The sequence below is a fragment of the Pipistrellus kuhlii genome, unplaced genomic scaffold (genome assembly GCF_014108245.1).
Source record: "Pipistrellus kuhlii isolate mPipKuh1 unplaced genomic scaffold, mPipKuh1.p scaffold_m20_p_10, whole genome shotgun sequence".
Taxonomy (NCBI): Eukaryota; Metazoa; Chordata; class Mammalia; order Chiroptera; family Vespertilionidae; genus Pipistrellus; species Pipistrellus kuhlii.
In genome coordinates, this window is record NW_023425405.1 from 208,839 (window position 1) to 223,399 (window position 14,561).

Genomic DNA, 14,561 nt, shown 5'->3' on the forward strand with positions numbered 1-14,561 from the left:
CCCCGGGCAGGCGGCCAATCCAGTGGGCTTGGCCAGTTCGCGGGCTGTGGCGGAGGGAGCAGGAGCAGCTGGGAGAGCTGAGCTCTGCGCGCAGGCAGGTAAGGCGCTTGCAGGGGCGCGGCCGTCCCCGTGGCTCTGAGACCCTCCGGCAGCTCCTGGAAGCGGAGCCCGGAGACCGCACTGCCAGGAGCGGCTGGGCCTCGGCCTGAGCCTCCGGTGCAGCCTGGGCTCCGCACCCCAGCCCGCGCGTGGGCCTGGCAGCCTGGAGACGTGCTCCCTGCGCCCAGCGGGCTTGGCTCAGTGGTTCCATTCCATGGAGGGCACACACTGGGGGTTGTGGGCTCCACCCTCAGTGGGGGGCGTGCAGGAGGCAGCCCACCAAGGATTCCCTCTCATCACTGATGTTTTTTCTCTCTCTCTCCCTCCCTCTCCCTTCCTTTCTGAAATCAATAAAAATATATATATATATTTTAAATGTGGCTTTCCACATTAGAAACAAAAAAGAGGTGCTCCCCCAGGGAAGCACTTTCTAAAGCAAACAAAAGACAAACTGTTTGAAAAGTTAAATCTGCAATTCATTTGCAAAATACTTATGGTTTTGTTCTCACGTGGACATAGCTCAGCTGCTGCGTTCTTGTATAGCCTCGGTGGAAGGTTGGGTTTGAGAGAGTTGGTTCTTTGGGGGCATCTCCAGTTTAGGGCGCAGGCTGGGTCCTGGGAATCTGAGGACATGCCGTTGGGGATTCAGTCCTGCCCAAGACACTCAGCCTCCCCTGGCCGCACTTTTTTCTTTGGAAACTAGAAAGATATTCTGTATTTCATAGACATTGTTTTGAGCGTTTAAATGAACTGAGTGCACTAAGACTTGTCTCCCAGCAACGACAGGCTTTTAAAAATATCTATATACTTTTATTGGTTTTAGAAAGGAAGGGAGGGGGGGGGGAGAGAGAGAGAGAGAGAGAGAGAGAGAGAGAGAGAGAGAGAGAGAGAGAGAGAGAGAGAGAGAGAGAGAAACATCAATGATGAGATAGAATCATTGATCAGCTGCCTCCTGCACGCCTCCTAGGGATGGAGCCTGCAGTCCAGGCATGTGCCCTTTACGGGACTCAAACCCCCACTGGAATGGAGCCTGGGACTGGAATCCAGGGCTCTTCAGTCCACAGACTGTTGGTCTATCCACTGAGCCAAACCAGCTAGGGCAACAACAGGGTTGTTTGTTTTGTTTGTTTATTGGTTCAGGTATTACATATGTGTCCTTATTTCCCCTTTGCCCCCCATCTCCCCTCCACTTATGCCCTCGCCCTCCTAGTGTATGTGTCCATTGAACAACAGGGTTTTTATTCACAGACTAGGGACCCAGTGCATGAATCTGTGCACCTCGAGAGGAACTGTGGGCTGTGAGGCCCATCCTCCACATCCCCTGCCCAGCTCCTTATAGTTATTGAGAAGCTATCCTTATTTTATATTTTTGTCTCTTTTTTCAAAAATTAATTGGCCATATATCTCTATATGTAAAAGCCTAAATAACCGTTACTACTGAATGACAGGAACAACCGGAACGACCAGTCCACCAGTTGCTATGACATACACTGACCATCAGGGAAGATGCTCAATGCAGGAGCTGCCCCCTGGTGGTCAGGGCACTCCCACAGCCAACCTCCCACAGTCCCTCCCCCCCTGCCAGGTGCCCCCCCCCCCCCATAGGCCCCAATCACCAATCAGGCAAAGGGACCCCACCCGTGCACAAATTTGTGCACCAGGCCTCTAATGTGCATGTATGTATCTATGCTAATAAAAGAGTAATATGCTAATTAGACTAGGAGACCTTCTGGATGTCCTTCCAGACAAAGCCACGGTGGAAGGGCTGAGGCAGAGGTGTTTAGGGGCAAACAGGCCAGGAGGGGGGAACGGCAATTGGGGGCAAGCAGGCTGGCAGGGGGGAAAGTTGGGGGCAAGCAGGCCAGCATGCAGAGTGGTTAGGGGCGATCAGGCAGGCAGGCAGGTGAGCAGTTAGGAGCCAGTGGTCCTGGACATCCCCCGAGGGGCCCCAGATTGAAGAGGGTGCAGGCTGGGCTGAGGGACAATTTCCCCCTGTATCTGAGTTTATGCCAATACCATACTGTTTTGAATTGTAATAGAGGTTGAAATCAGGAAATCAGTGATGCTTCTGGCTTTGTACTTTTTTTTTCTTTCCTTTTTCTTTTTTTGCCTTTCCTTTTGCTTTAATTGAGGTTTTGTTTTTTTTAATATATATATTTTTTATTGTTGCAAGTATTACAGATATCTCTCATTTTTCTCATGGCTGCTTTGGCTATTTGGGCTCTTTTGTGGTTCCATACAAATTTTAAGGTTTTTATTCGATTTCTGAAAAGAATACCATGAAATTTTGATAGGGGCTGCATTCAATTTGGAGATTTCTTTGGGTAGTATGAACATTTTAATAACATTACTCTTCCAGCCCATGAGCACAGAATATCTTGCTATTTATTTGTCTTCTTCTGTTTCTTTCATCAAGATCTTATAGTTTTCAGTGTTCAGATATTTTACCTCTTTGGTTAAATTTATTCTTAAGTACTTATTTTTGATACTGTTGCAAATGGATTGTTTTTTTAATTTCTCTTTTTTTAAAATATATTTTTATTGATTTCAGGTAGAGGGAGTGAGAAGGAGAGAGATAGGAACATCAATGATGAGAGAGTATCATTGATCGGCTGCCTCCTGCTTGTCCCCTACTGGGGATCATGCCTGCAACTCTGGCGTGTTCCCTTGACTGGAATGGAACCCAAGATCCTTCTGTCTGGAGCATATGTGTCAAACACAAGGCCCGCGGGCCAAATCCGTCCCGCCAGGCCTTGCAATGTGGCCCGCACCGCGCTGTCATCACTGCACTCCGCTGCGTTTCCATCACAATGACAGTTTATGACTGTTCAGTAAACCATTTGGCCCGCGATTTAGGCTGGATTTTAGATTTTGGCCCCTTCTCTGATTGAGTTCGACACCCCTAGCTGGAGGCTGACTCTCTATTCACTGAGCCAAACTGGCTAGGGCTAATTTCTCTTTTTAATATTTTGTTGTTGGTATATAGAAATGCAAGTGATTTTTGTATATTAATTTTGTATTCTGCAACTTTACTAAATTTGTTGATGAAGTCTAACAGTTCTTTTTTTTTGTATGGAGTCTTTTAGGGATTTCTATATATGATATAATCTGCAAATAAGGACAATCTTAATTCTTCCTTTCTGATTTATATACCTTTTATTTCTTCTTCTTGCCTAATTGCTCTGACTAGGACTTCCAATATTCTGTTGAATATAGTGAGCGTTCTTTTCTTGTTCCTGAACTTAGAGGAAAAGCTTTCAGTGTCTCACCTTTGAGAATGATGTTACCTATGGGTTTATTTCCTCTAAGCCCAGTTTTTTTTAGAGTGTTTATCATAAAAAGATATTGAATTTTGTGAATATCTGTGTCCTGCTGGGACCTCCAGGCTGAGAGCTCCAGGCTGCCTCCAGTATCATCTCAGCTCTTCTCCCTTCTCATCTCCCTACTTTGCTTCCACTTGCCCACCTGCAGGTGTTTCAAGGGTACAGTTCTATAATACATCAACTGTACTTTGTGTTCACCACCCAAAGCCAGGCCTCCTTCTGTCCCCATTCATCATCACCTCTTTACCATCTGCTACCTGGTTATTACCCTTTCCTTCTGGTAATCACCAAACTTGTCTGTGTTTGTGATTTTTTAATTTCTGTCTCTTTCATTCTGTCTCTATCATTTTTATCCTTCATTTTGTTACTATAGTGTATTATTATACATTCAGTAATGTGCAGATGTTGAACCATCCTTGGATTACTGGAATAAATGCCAATTAATCAATTGATAGTATTACAGACATCCACACCTCCCCACCCCCATTAACTCCCTCCACCGGGCATTCACCACCCTATTGTCTGTGTCCATGGACTATGCATATATGCATATAAGTTTCCTGGTTGCTCTCTCCCCACCACCTGCTTACCCCAGCCATCCCTCTGAAATTCATCAGTCTTCCATGCTTCCTAGTCTATTTTGTTCATCAGTTTATTTTGTTCATTAGATTCCACAAATGAGTGAGATCTTGCAATACTTATATTTCTCTGACTGGCTTATTTCACTTAACATAATACTCCCCAGGTCCTTCCACGCTGTTGCAAATGGTAAAGAGTTCTTTCTGTTTTACCACCACGTAGTATTCCATTATGTAAATATACCACAACTTTTTTATTCACTCATCTGCTGATGGGCACTTAGGCTGTTTCAAGATCTTAGCTATTATAAATTGTGCTGCTATGAACACAGGGGTGCATATATTCTTTCTGATTGGTGATTCTGGTTTCTTAGGATATAGTCCTATAAGTAGGATCACTGGGTCAAATGGGAGTTATATTTTTAATTCTTTGAGGAAACTCCATACTGTTGTTGTTGTTTTTCACAGAGAGTGCACCAGTCTGCATTTCCACAGCAGAGTACTAGGGTTCCCTTCTCTCTCCACATCCTCACCAACACTTGTGTTTGCTGATTTGTTTGCTGACAGGTGTGAGATGATAACTCATTGTTGTTTTAATTTGCATCTTCCTGATGGTTAGTGATTTTGAGCATTTTTTTCACATGTATTAGTTGTAGGGTTAGATAATTTTTTTTGAGGCTTTTCTTATTTTTTGAGGTAGGCCTGTAATGCTATGAACTTTTATCTCAGGACTGCTTTCATTATGTCTCATAGATTTAGGGTTATTGTGTGTTCCTTTTCATTTGTTTCCAAAAAGTTTTTCGTTTCTTTCTTGAGCTCTTTGGTGACACACTCATCTACACTAATAAAAGAGAAAGATGCAAATTGACCCTATCTTCGCGTCAGTGGTGGGTGATAGTGTTCCAAATCTGTGAAGTCCCAGCGCTATCCCTTGCAGCCAGATGCTGTTAGCAGTGCAGCTGGGTGGGTGGGGGTTGGGTGAACTGATGGCTGTACAGTGCCATTTTTTTTGTTTTATTATATTTTCCCAGTAATGGTGACTGGCATTCATCAGTGGCCTCCCCTCTGTATTTCCATCCAATAATTCCAGACTGGGATTAGACTGTCACTCAGGGAAAAATGTTTCTCTTGTACTAGTTTTCAGGTTTGTAGATAATGTGCTTTGCAACCTGACACATTGATACAGCTTCTTCTAGGGCCTGCTTCTATTCCTGGGGAGATGAGTTGAGGCGGGCCCTGGGAGTGTGAGGGGAGGTGGTCGGGTCCTGTTGCTGTTTTCTGTCTGGAATTGATAGATAACCGTGGCCACATCTCTGTGCTTTGTCCCTGCCCAGGTTACTGGGTTCAGCTGCATAATGTACTGGCCACTCCCACAGAAATACTCACTGTATCAACTCCCAGCTGAAGGGAGAGCCAGTGGCACCCTGATTCCTCCCCTCTCCGAGCTGTGTCCTGCTGGGACCTCCAGGCTGAGAGCTCCAGGCTGCCTCCAGTATCATCTCAGCTCTTCTCCCTTCTCATCTCCCTACTTTGCTTCCACTTGCCCACCTGCAGGTGTTTATTTTTTTATTTTCATTTAATTTATTGGGGTGACATTAGTTAATAAAATGGTATGAGTTTCAAGGGCACAGTTCTATAATACATCAACTGTACTTTGTGTTCACCACCCAAAGCCAGGCCTCCTTCTGTCCCCATTCATCATCACCTCTTTACCATCTGCTACCTGGTTATTACCCTTTCCTTCTGGTAATCACCAAACTTGTCTGTGTTTGTGATTTTTTAATTTATTTAATATCTTTAGATGTTTCAATGTGACATGTTGTGTGTTGAGCAGGGAATCCTTTGTTGAATTTTAGCTGTTCAATTTGTTGAAACTTTAAGGAGCGAGCCCATGGGGACCTCATATGCCACTATCCTTCTGACATCCAGTGGTGTCTTTTTTTTTTTTTTTAAACTTTTGGATAAACCACTGCAGACTGACCTGCCATTTGTCATGATGTAATAATTCAGGAAATTATTCAAGATGATTCTTCTTCTCCTCTTCACTTTCCCCTTCCACTTCCCCTTTCCCGTCTACATGTACTTCTACTTCTCCTTCTCTTTCCCCTTCTTCTTCTTCCCTCCCCTTTCCCCTTGTTCTTCTTCCCCTTCTTCTTTTTTTTTTAAGAACAGGGTGCTCCTAGAGAGACATACCATATACTGCTAGATGGAAATAATTATTAATGAATCCTAATTTAATTTATAAATATAGGCACAGTTCCAGTGGATTAATTTTGGGACAACATGACAAAGATGTTCCAAAATTAATCTGGTGGTATGAGCAAGCAAAAATAGATAAGAATACTAAACAAGTTAATGAGAGAACTTCAACTGCCAGATATCAAAACATATTGTAAATCTACAATCATGTAAATAATATATTAGACTCGGTTGATGACACAGCAGAGGCAGTGAAAAAAGAATAATCATATTCATGAGAATTTATGAACTAGAGGTCCAGTGCGTGAAATAGAGTGTGACCCAGACCCACCACGTGGGTGTGACTCCAGAACCACTGTGCCACAAGACCAAGACCCACCACACCAAGAAACCCATCAATGCACCACCTGGAGACTGGTCGTTTGGTCGTTACAGTGTTATGGCCATTGGCCTTCTATAATATAGATCATTGGCAGATAAGGATGGAATAGTTGATAAATGATTTGGGAACAAGGCTATGTGGGGGAAAGTACAGTTAGAGTCTTATGCCATATACCAAAATACAATTTAGATTGGTTAAAAAATAAAAAAAAATGTAAATAAGTAAGTTAAAACCCTAAAAGCGAATAAAAATGTGCTATAAAATTTTATAAACATAATACCAAAAATCAGAAACTTAGAATCATTTAGTTTTTGACCATTTACATATTAAAACTTTGAAATAAACAAACAAAACTAAATTTTCTTGTTATAAGTTTGGGTCTTAGATCTTTCAGAATATTTTAAAGTGTAGAATAAGACTCTCCCAGGGTTCTGTTCAAACTTAACAGGACTTGACAGAACAGTGGGAGGAAAGGGTAAAGAGGTGGAATGGGCAGGTAGCGTATTGAACAGTGGAGCAAGACCTCATCTGGTTTGGGCTTGCTGCCTCCTTTAACAGTTATTATAAGGGGAGTTGAAATATAATAGAAGGGAAAAGAACATGGAAAAGATTTGGCCAGGATACTGCATTTGAATGTGCTCCCAGGTAGTGGCCCACTTATGGCTAATACATTAGAATTTATAGGTAGATTCTTTTTCACACATGTTTATCTCTCCAAATTGTTTTTTGTTTGTTTGTTTTCTTTTGTTTTGCTTTTCCCAGATTCTGTTGGAAAGCAGTTCCTAAGTAATGCTTTGTAGGATATATTTCATTGGAAAGCTTTCCTGAAAGTTCTCATTAGAAAGAGAAGGCAAGCAGGAGTAATGTTTCTCAAAGAAAAAGGACACGAAGAAATTTAATGATTTCCTGCTTAATGTGTTTTTTGTTTTGTTTTGGTTTTTGTTTTGGTGCTAGAGAGCAGAAATAGGCAGCAGTGGAATTGTTAGGTCAGAGGTTGTGTGTATTTGGACTTTTAATAGATGTTGCTAAACTGCCCTCAGTAGAGATGGTACCCACCTCTGGGCCCCCAATAATGTCAGAGAATGTATTTCTCTCCCCACTTTGACTAGCACACTGTGACACATTTTGGTATCTTTCAGTCTGATAGCGCGTCTTGGTGAAGTAATAATTTGCATTCAGTTATCATGACTAAGGCTGAGCATTGTTCAACCTGTTTAAGAGTCACCTGAATTTCCTATTCTGGGAATACGAGAACATTTATAGACGAAATAGACCTTTAAGGTGAAGTCCAGCTGCTCAGCCTACAAATGAGGACGCTTTTGGCCATGGTCAGCTCACTAATCTTTGACTGAAGCAGAACCAAACACATCAGGGCTCCTAGTTATTATAAAAGCTCTTCGGTGACAGTAAGGATTTGTAACGGTCTCTGTGGCTGTCTGGGGTTTGTTTCTAGAATTAGAAAGTCTGGAAATTACAGTGCAATGTCACAATGCCTTGACTGTAGAGACAAGTGTTTTTAGCCACCCTGAACTTCAGGCACCTCATCTGTAAAATGGAATTAATACTAGGTGTTTTTTTTGTTTGTTTGTTTTTTTGAAGATCTCAAGGATTAGGGTCAATATATATAAAGTAGCTGACACAAGTAGACTCACCACTATTATCACCTTCCTCATATTTGTGCTTTTTTTGTTTGTTTAAATTAGGGGTGTCGAACTCAATCAGAGAAGGGGCCAAAATCTAAAATCCAGCCTAAATCGCAGGCCGAATGGTTTACTGAACAGTCATAAACTGTCATTGTGATGGAAACGCAGCGGAGTGCAGTGATGACAGCGCGGTGCGGGCCACATTGCAAGGCCTGGCGGGACGGATTTGGTCCGCGGGCCTTGTGTTTGACACATGTGGTTTAAATTAACACAGAACAGTTTTTATGTTTTTATTTTTATTGATTTTGGAGAGAGGAAGGGGAAGGGATAGAGAGTTAGAAACATTGATCCTACTGGGAATTGAGCCCACAACAGAACCAGTTTTACCAGAACCAGTTTGGCTCAGTGGATAAAGCTCTGGCCCACAGATCACCCCCAACTGCCCTCCCCTGCAGGCCTGGTCCTCCCTAACTGCCCTTCTCTGCAGGCCTGGTTGCCCTTAACCTCCCTCCCCTGCAGGGCTGGTTGCCCCTAACTGCCCTCCCCTGCTGGCCTGATTGCCCACAACTGCCAGCCATCTTGTGACAGCCATATTTGATCACATGGGGGCATTTTGTGCAAGGGCATAAGGGTCAATTTTCATATTACCTCTTTATTATAGAGGATAAGTCCTCTGGAACTCAGCTAGGAGAGGAAAATGTATTTCTTATTGCCTTGCTTGTCCCCATAAAATATCCTATCTAACAAAGAGGTAATATGCTAATTGACCATCACTCCATCACAAAGATGGCTGCACCCATAGCTGAGGCCAAGTTCCCATAAGGAGCCTTAACAAGCAATCATCAGGGACCTGAGGCTATGCCCTCCCCACCCTTACTGGGCCTGACAGGTGACCTTAGGCTGAGTCTCCCACTCGGCAGGGCTTGACAGGGCACCTCAGGCCGTACCTCCACCCTGGTATCATGCTGGGGGACCTCAGGATGCACCCCCTGCCCCAGTGCCAGGTCAGGGGGCCTGAGGCCACGCCCACCCACCTGGCAGGGCTTGATGGGGGACCTTAAGGTGTGCTTCCCATCTTCGTGTTGGGCTAGGGGATCCCAGGCTTCTCCCCCCACCCCAGTGCCAGGCCAGGGGGCTCAGACCACAGCCCCCGCCTGGCAGGGCTTGACAGAGGACCTGAAGCTGTGCCCCCCACCCAGCAGGGCTTGACAGGGGATCTCAGGCCATGTTACCCACCTGGCAGGGCTTGATGGAGGACCTCAAGGCACACCCCCTGGCCTGGTTTGGGCTGGGGGACCTCAGGCCACGCCCCTGTCCTGGCACCAGGCCATGGGACCTGAGGCTACGCCCCCTTCCCAGCAGGGCTTGACCAGGGTGGGACTGGCCAGGTTTAGATCTGGCCCAATGGCAGTGGGGGGCAGAGGGGAATGGCCAGGTCTGGGTCTCATGCAATTTTGAGGTGCATGTGGGTGGGTGGGGACTTGACTCTGAGTCCTGTGGTGTGCCACAGACTCTTACAGGAGGAAGTTTTTCATATATATTTTACTGATTTTCTTTCATCTCTGACACTTCTATTATAAAGAAACGGCAAATAGCAATATTAAATTATTTCCTTTAATCAATCCCCTTTTAATATGCATGAATTTTGTGCACCGGGTCACTAGTGGTTATATACAAAGCTATCCTCTCTGAGCACCAGCTTTTGGAAGTGCATCATCTGTTCAAATACACAGAAATGTGATATTCACAGCTATATTCCAGTGTAGGGGATAGACTTTGGGGATTGGAAATGGTCTTTTTTATAGAAATATCACTGGCATGATCTCCCAGGGAAGTTAGCCACGACCAGCCTCAGAATCATACACTGGTCTAGGAACCAGTGCTGGAGGGCACAAGGTAGTAAAGGCATTTGGGGAGTATGTGGTCAACAGGACAGGAAATAGTAGAGAAGAAAGCAGGATTGGCCAAGTGGAGCATCTGCATGGAGTTTGGGGCAGGTGCTTCCAGGTTTATGAACCTCTATTTTTTTTGTTTGTTTGTTTTCACAGCCACTGAAGAAGAGACCAAGATGAATGCAGAGGTGAGTTCTTTAAAATTGCCATTTTAAAGAATGCTTTTCTTGCAGTGGGTTCCTCATTTTTCCTTCACAAAGTGTCTTCTCTCCTTACAGAGTTTTCAGAAACATCAGCACAAACTTGAAAATATTTCCTCTCTAACATGGCTCTGGGTGTTATGGGAATAATTAGGCCCTCCTGCATTCTATTTTTTTTTTTAAATTTATTTTTAGAGATAGGAAGGGGGGAGAGCAAGAGAATGAAACATTGATGTTAGAGAGAAACCTCAATCTGTTGCCTCCTACATGCATCCTGACTAAGAATAGAATTCACAGCCTGAATATGTGCCTGGATATCAAACCCGCCACTTTTTGGTATAGGGAATGGCACTTCAATCAACTGGATGCTTTGAGTCTTTTAAGGACTCTGACTAATTCATCTAAATTGTTGAATTTCTAGCTATAAAGGTATTAATAATAGTTTCATATTACTCGTTCAATATTTGTTGATTCTTGGTAGTGTCCTTTTCCTCACCAAAGGGTCAAGTGTTCAATTCTATGGTCAAGGGCACCTACCTGGGTTTCAGGTTCAATTCTGGTCCCTATCAGGGTACATACAGGAGGCAACCAGTCAATGTGTCAACGTGTCTCACATCAATGTCTCTCAGTTGGTTGAACGGACAACTGGATGACCAGACACTCAGCATATTAGGCTTTTATTATATAGGATTTGGATTACCCATGTAAGTGCAATCATATAGAATTTGTCTTTCTCTGACTTGTTTCACTTAGCATAATACCCTCTAAGTCCATTAATGCTGTTGCAAATAAGATTTCATTCTTTTTATAGCCTATCAGTACTCCATCATGTATATGTACCTCAACTTTTTATTCACTCATCTATTTATAGGCACATGGGTTGCTTTCATGTCATGACTATTGCAAATAATGCTTCGATGAAAATGGGGTTTCATATATTCTTTTGAATTAGTGTTTTGGGTTTCTTTTGATATATACCCAGAAGTGGAATTACCATGTCATAATGCAATTCCATTTTGAATTTTTTGAGGAATTGCTACACGGTTTTACATAGTGGTTGCACCAGTCTGCATTCGCACCAATAGTGCAATAGGGTTTTCTTTTCTCCATATTGCCACCAACACTTGTTGCTTATTGATTTATTGATGACAGCCCTACTGACAGGTATGAGATGGTATCTCATTGTGGTATTGATTTAAATTTCTCTGACAATTAGTGATGTTGAACATATTTTCATATGCCTGTTGGCTAGCAGTATGTTCTCTTTGGAGAAGTGTCTATTCAGGTTTCCATTTTTCAATTGGATTGTTTATTGTTTTTTTGGTGTTCTGTTGTATCAGTTCTTTACATTTTTTGATACTAACTCCTTGATGGAGTTGTTGTTTGCAACTATCTTCTTCCATTTGGTTGATTGCCTTTTTGTTTTTTGGGCAGCTCCATTTGCTGTGCAGAAGCTTGTTAGTTTAATATAGTCCCATTCATTTATTTTTGCTTTACTTTCTCTTGGGCCAAATTCATAACATTCTCTTTAAGACCAAGGTCCATACGTTTAGTACCTATGTTTTCTTCTATGGAATTTATTTTTTCAGGTCTTAAATTTAAGTTTTTGATCCATTTTGAGTTAATTTTGTACATGAGAACAAATAGTATTCTAGTTTCATTCTTTGCATGTTACTTTCCAATTTTTTTTAGCACCACATATTGAACAGGCTTTTTCTTTCCCAATGTATTGTTTTTGGCTCCTTTGTCAAAAGTTATTTGCCCATATGTATGTTAGTTTATTTCTAGGCTCTCAATTCTGTTCTATTGTTCTGTGTGTCTGTTTTCTTGCCAATACTATGCTGTTTTGATTATTGTCACTCCGTAGTATAATTTGAAGTCAAGGAATTTGATACATCTAGTTTTGCTCTTTTCTCAGGATTGCTTTGTCTATTTGGGGTCTTTTGTAGTTCTATACAAATCTGATAATTTTTTTATCTGCTCCTTTTAAAAATGCCACTAGGTTTTTATGAAGATTGTATTAGCTTTGTATATTGCATTGCGGAATGAAAGGTTGAAGTCAGTGGTGTGCAGGCAAGGCTAAATAGCCATCTCAGACAGTGATTAAAGAAAATTTAAATTTATTTAAATAAAAAGGAAATGGGGGGTGGAGATATCCAAAGGGATGGGTTACACAGTACTGAGCCAAAGGGTGGCAGCAAAAATATTCTTAGGGCAGTGACACAAGGATGGGCATAGAAGAAGCAACAGGAGAGCCTAGGCTGGGCTGCTTTGGCTCACTGAGAAGTCAGAGAAAAGGGGGCCTTGGAGACAGGTTCAGGGGGTTACCATGGGATGAGCTGCTGCCACCCATTGCTCCCTGGTTGCAAGTCTCATGGGGTCTCTTAGAGTTTAGGGGACATGTGCCTGTGGGGAGGCGGGGGGGAGCAGAAGGAGAAGGAAATGACATTGGTGGGCTCCTTGGAGGGAGAGCAGGCACTGGTCCTTTGTCTTAAAAGCGTATTTATCTCTTTCTTACAGGTGGAAATCTTAGGGAAGGTCTCAGGGGTGGGTCTTAATAGACTATTCATCACGTTTCCAGGTGTGTTCTTTCAGGGTCCTGGTCTCCTCTAGTTGGTTGGTGCCAGGGCATAGGGTCATTTGTTTAATTTTTCTTTATTTCCATTGCCCTAGGAGATATATTGGCAAAAATATTGCTATGAGAGATGTCTGAGATTTTACTACCTATGTTTTCTTCTAGGATTTTTATGGTTTCCTGACTTATATTCATTTCGAGTTTATTCTTGTATATGGTATATATTGGTGGTATAGTTTCATTTTCTTGCATGCACCTGTTCAAATTTCCCAATGTTATTTATTGAAGAGACTGTGTTTACTTCATTGTATGCTCTTAGCTTCTTTATCAAATATTAATTGTCCAAAGCGGCATGGGTATATTTCTGGGCTCTCTGTTCTCTCCATTGACCTATATACTTATACTTATACCAATACCAGGCTGTTTTGATTACAGTGTTTTGTAGTGTAGTTTAATATCAGGTCTTTTGATTTCACCAACTTTTGTTTTTTTCTCAAGATTGTTGCAGCCCTTTTGGGATATTCCATACACATTTTTTTTTTTTTTTTTTTATATTTGACCTAGACCTGTGAACTATGCCATTGGTAGTTTAATAGGAATTGCATTGAACTCTGGACTGTTTTCAAACCCCACCTTGGTTTCTTGTGTTTTAGCCTGAGAAGAAGTTTGGCGTGGTGGTTGTGGGCGTTGGCAGAGCTGGCTCAGTGCGGATGCGAGACTTGCGGAGTCCACATGCTTCCTCAGCATTCCTGACCCTGATTGGCTTCGTGTCCAGGTGGCTCACACTTGCTTTGCACCTTGTAATCCATGGGGAGCCCAGTGGGATGGAGAAGGCCTTGGGACATGTAGATTCTCCTGACCCAGGAGAGAAAATCAGCTCCACAGTTATTCTAGAAAACTTTGCTCAGCGTTAGTCCCACAAGATCTCAAGTTCAGATAGGTCTGGAACTGAAGCATGCTGGGATGAGCAGTGAACCAGCCTCGAAGGGTCTACAAAGGTAAAGGAGGGGAGATGAGCACAGGGCCTGGAGTCACCCAATGGGCACAGGGAACACAGGGAGGGCTGGCCTGAAAGAAGGCTTTAGGTTGCAGCAGTTAATCATTACATCACTTACCCATGCAATAGCTCCGAGTTTTATGAGCCTTACCAACCATTTGACATAGGTACCGTTACCATTACCAACCCCATATTAAAGAAACAGCCACCTTTCAAAATGTTGGGTCATTTGCCTGAGGTCACACAGCTGGAAAGTTTAAGAACTGGGTTTGAATGTAGGTCTATTGATTCCAAGGCCCACCTTTAAATACCATGTGTTCTTTTTTCCTTTGATAATTTTGAGTCCCACTTTTTGGCGGGCTTCATTTCTGTCCTGTAACCAAACAAAATCAAACTTATCACCATTTGTATTATTTATTGCCCCATGTTCAGTTCTTTTCTGCATACCTCACTACTTCTCACACATATACTGCTCACCAAACTAATGCTATGTAATATCATTTATCAATATTGTGAACTAGCTGCAGGCATTGTGTTGGCTGAGGAAATGTGATGGTGAGTAAGGTAGGCATGTCTACTTTCTAGTGGTTTAGAGAAATCAAATAAATATGTTTAGAAAGCATAATTAATTATTTGATAGTCCATGCAGATTCTTTTATTTGTTTGTTTATTT

General features: G+C 42.6%; 1 protein-coding gene across 2 annotated transcripts in view; it reads left to right on the forward strand.

Moving 5' to 3' along the window:
* BLVRA (biliverdin reductase A) overlaps nt 1–14,561 on the forward strand; it is a 52,225-nt gene continuing 37,664 nt past the window's right edge. Inside the window, exons 1-3 of one of the 2 annotated variants that reach the window (XM_036424567.2) lie at nt 1–98; nt 10,273–10,304; nt 13,545–13,666. In XM_036424567.2, coding sequence (XP_036280460.1) covers nt 10,293–10,304; nt 13,545–13,666 — 134 coding nt within the window. In that variant the 5' untranslated portion in view covers nt 1–98; nt 10,273–10,292. Of the gene's footprint in view, nt 99–10,272; nt 10,305–13,544; nt 13,667–14,561 lie in introns of those variants that run through there. The other variant, XM_036424610.2, reaches the window with a different exon arrangement.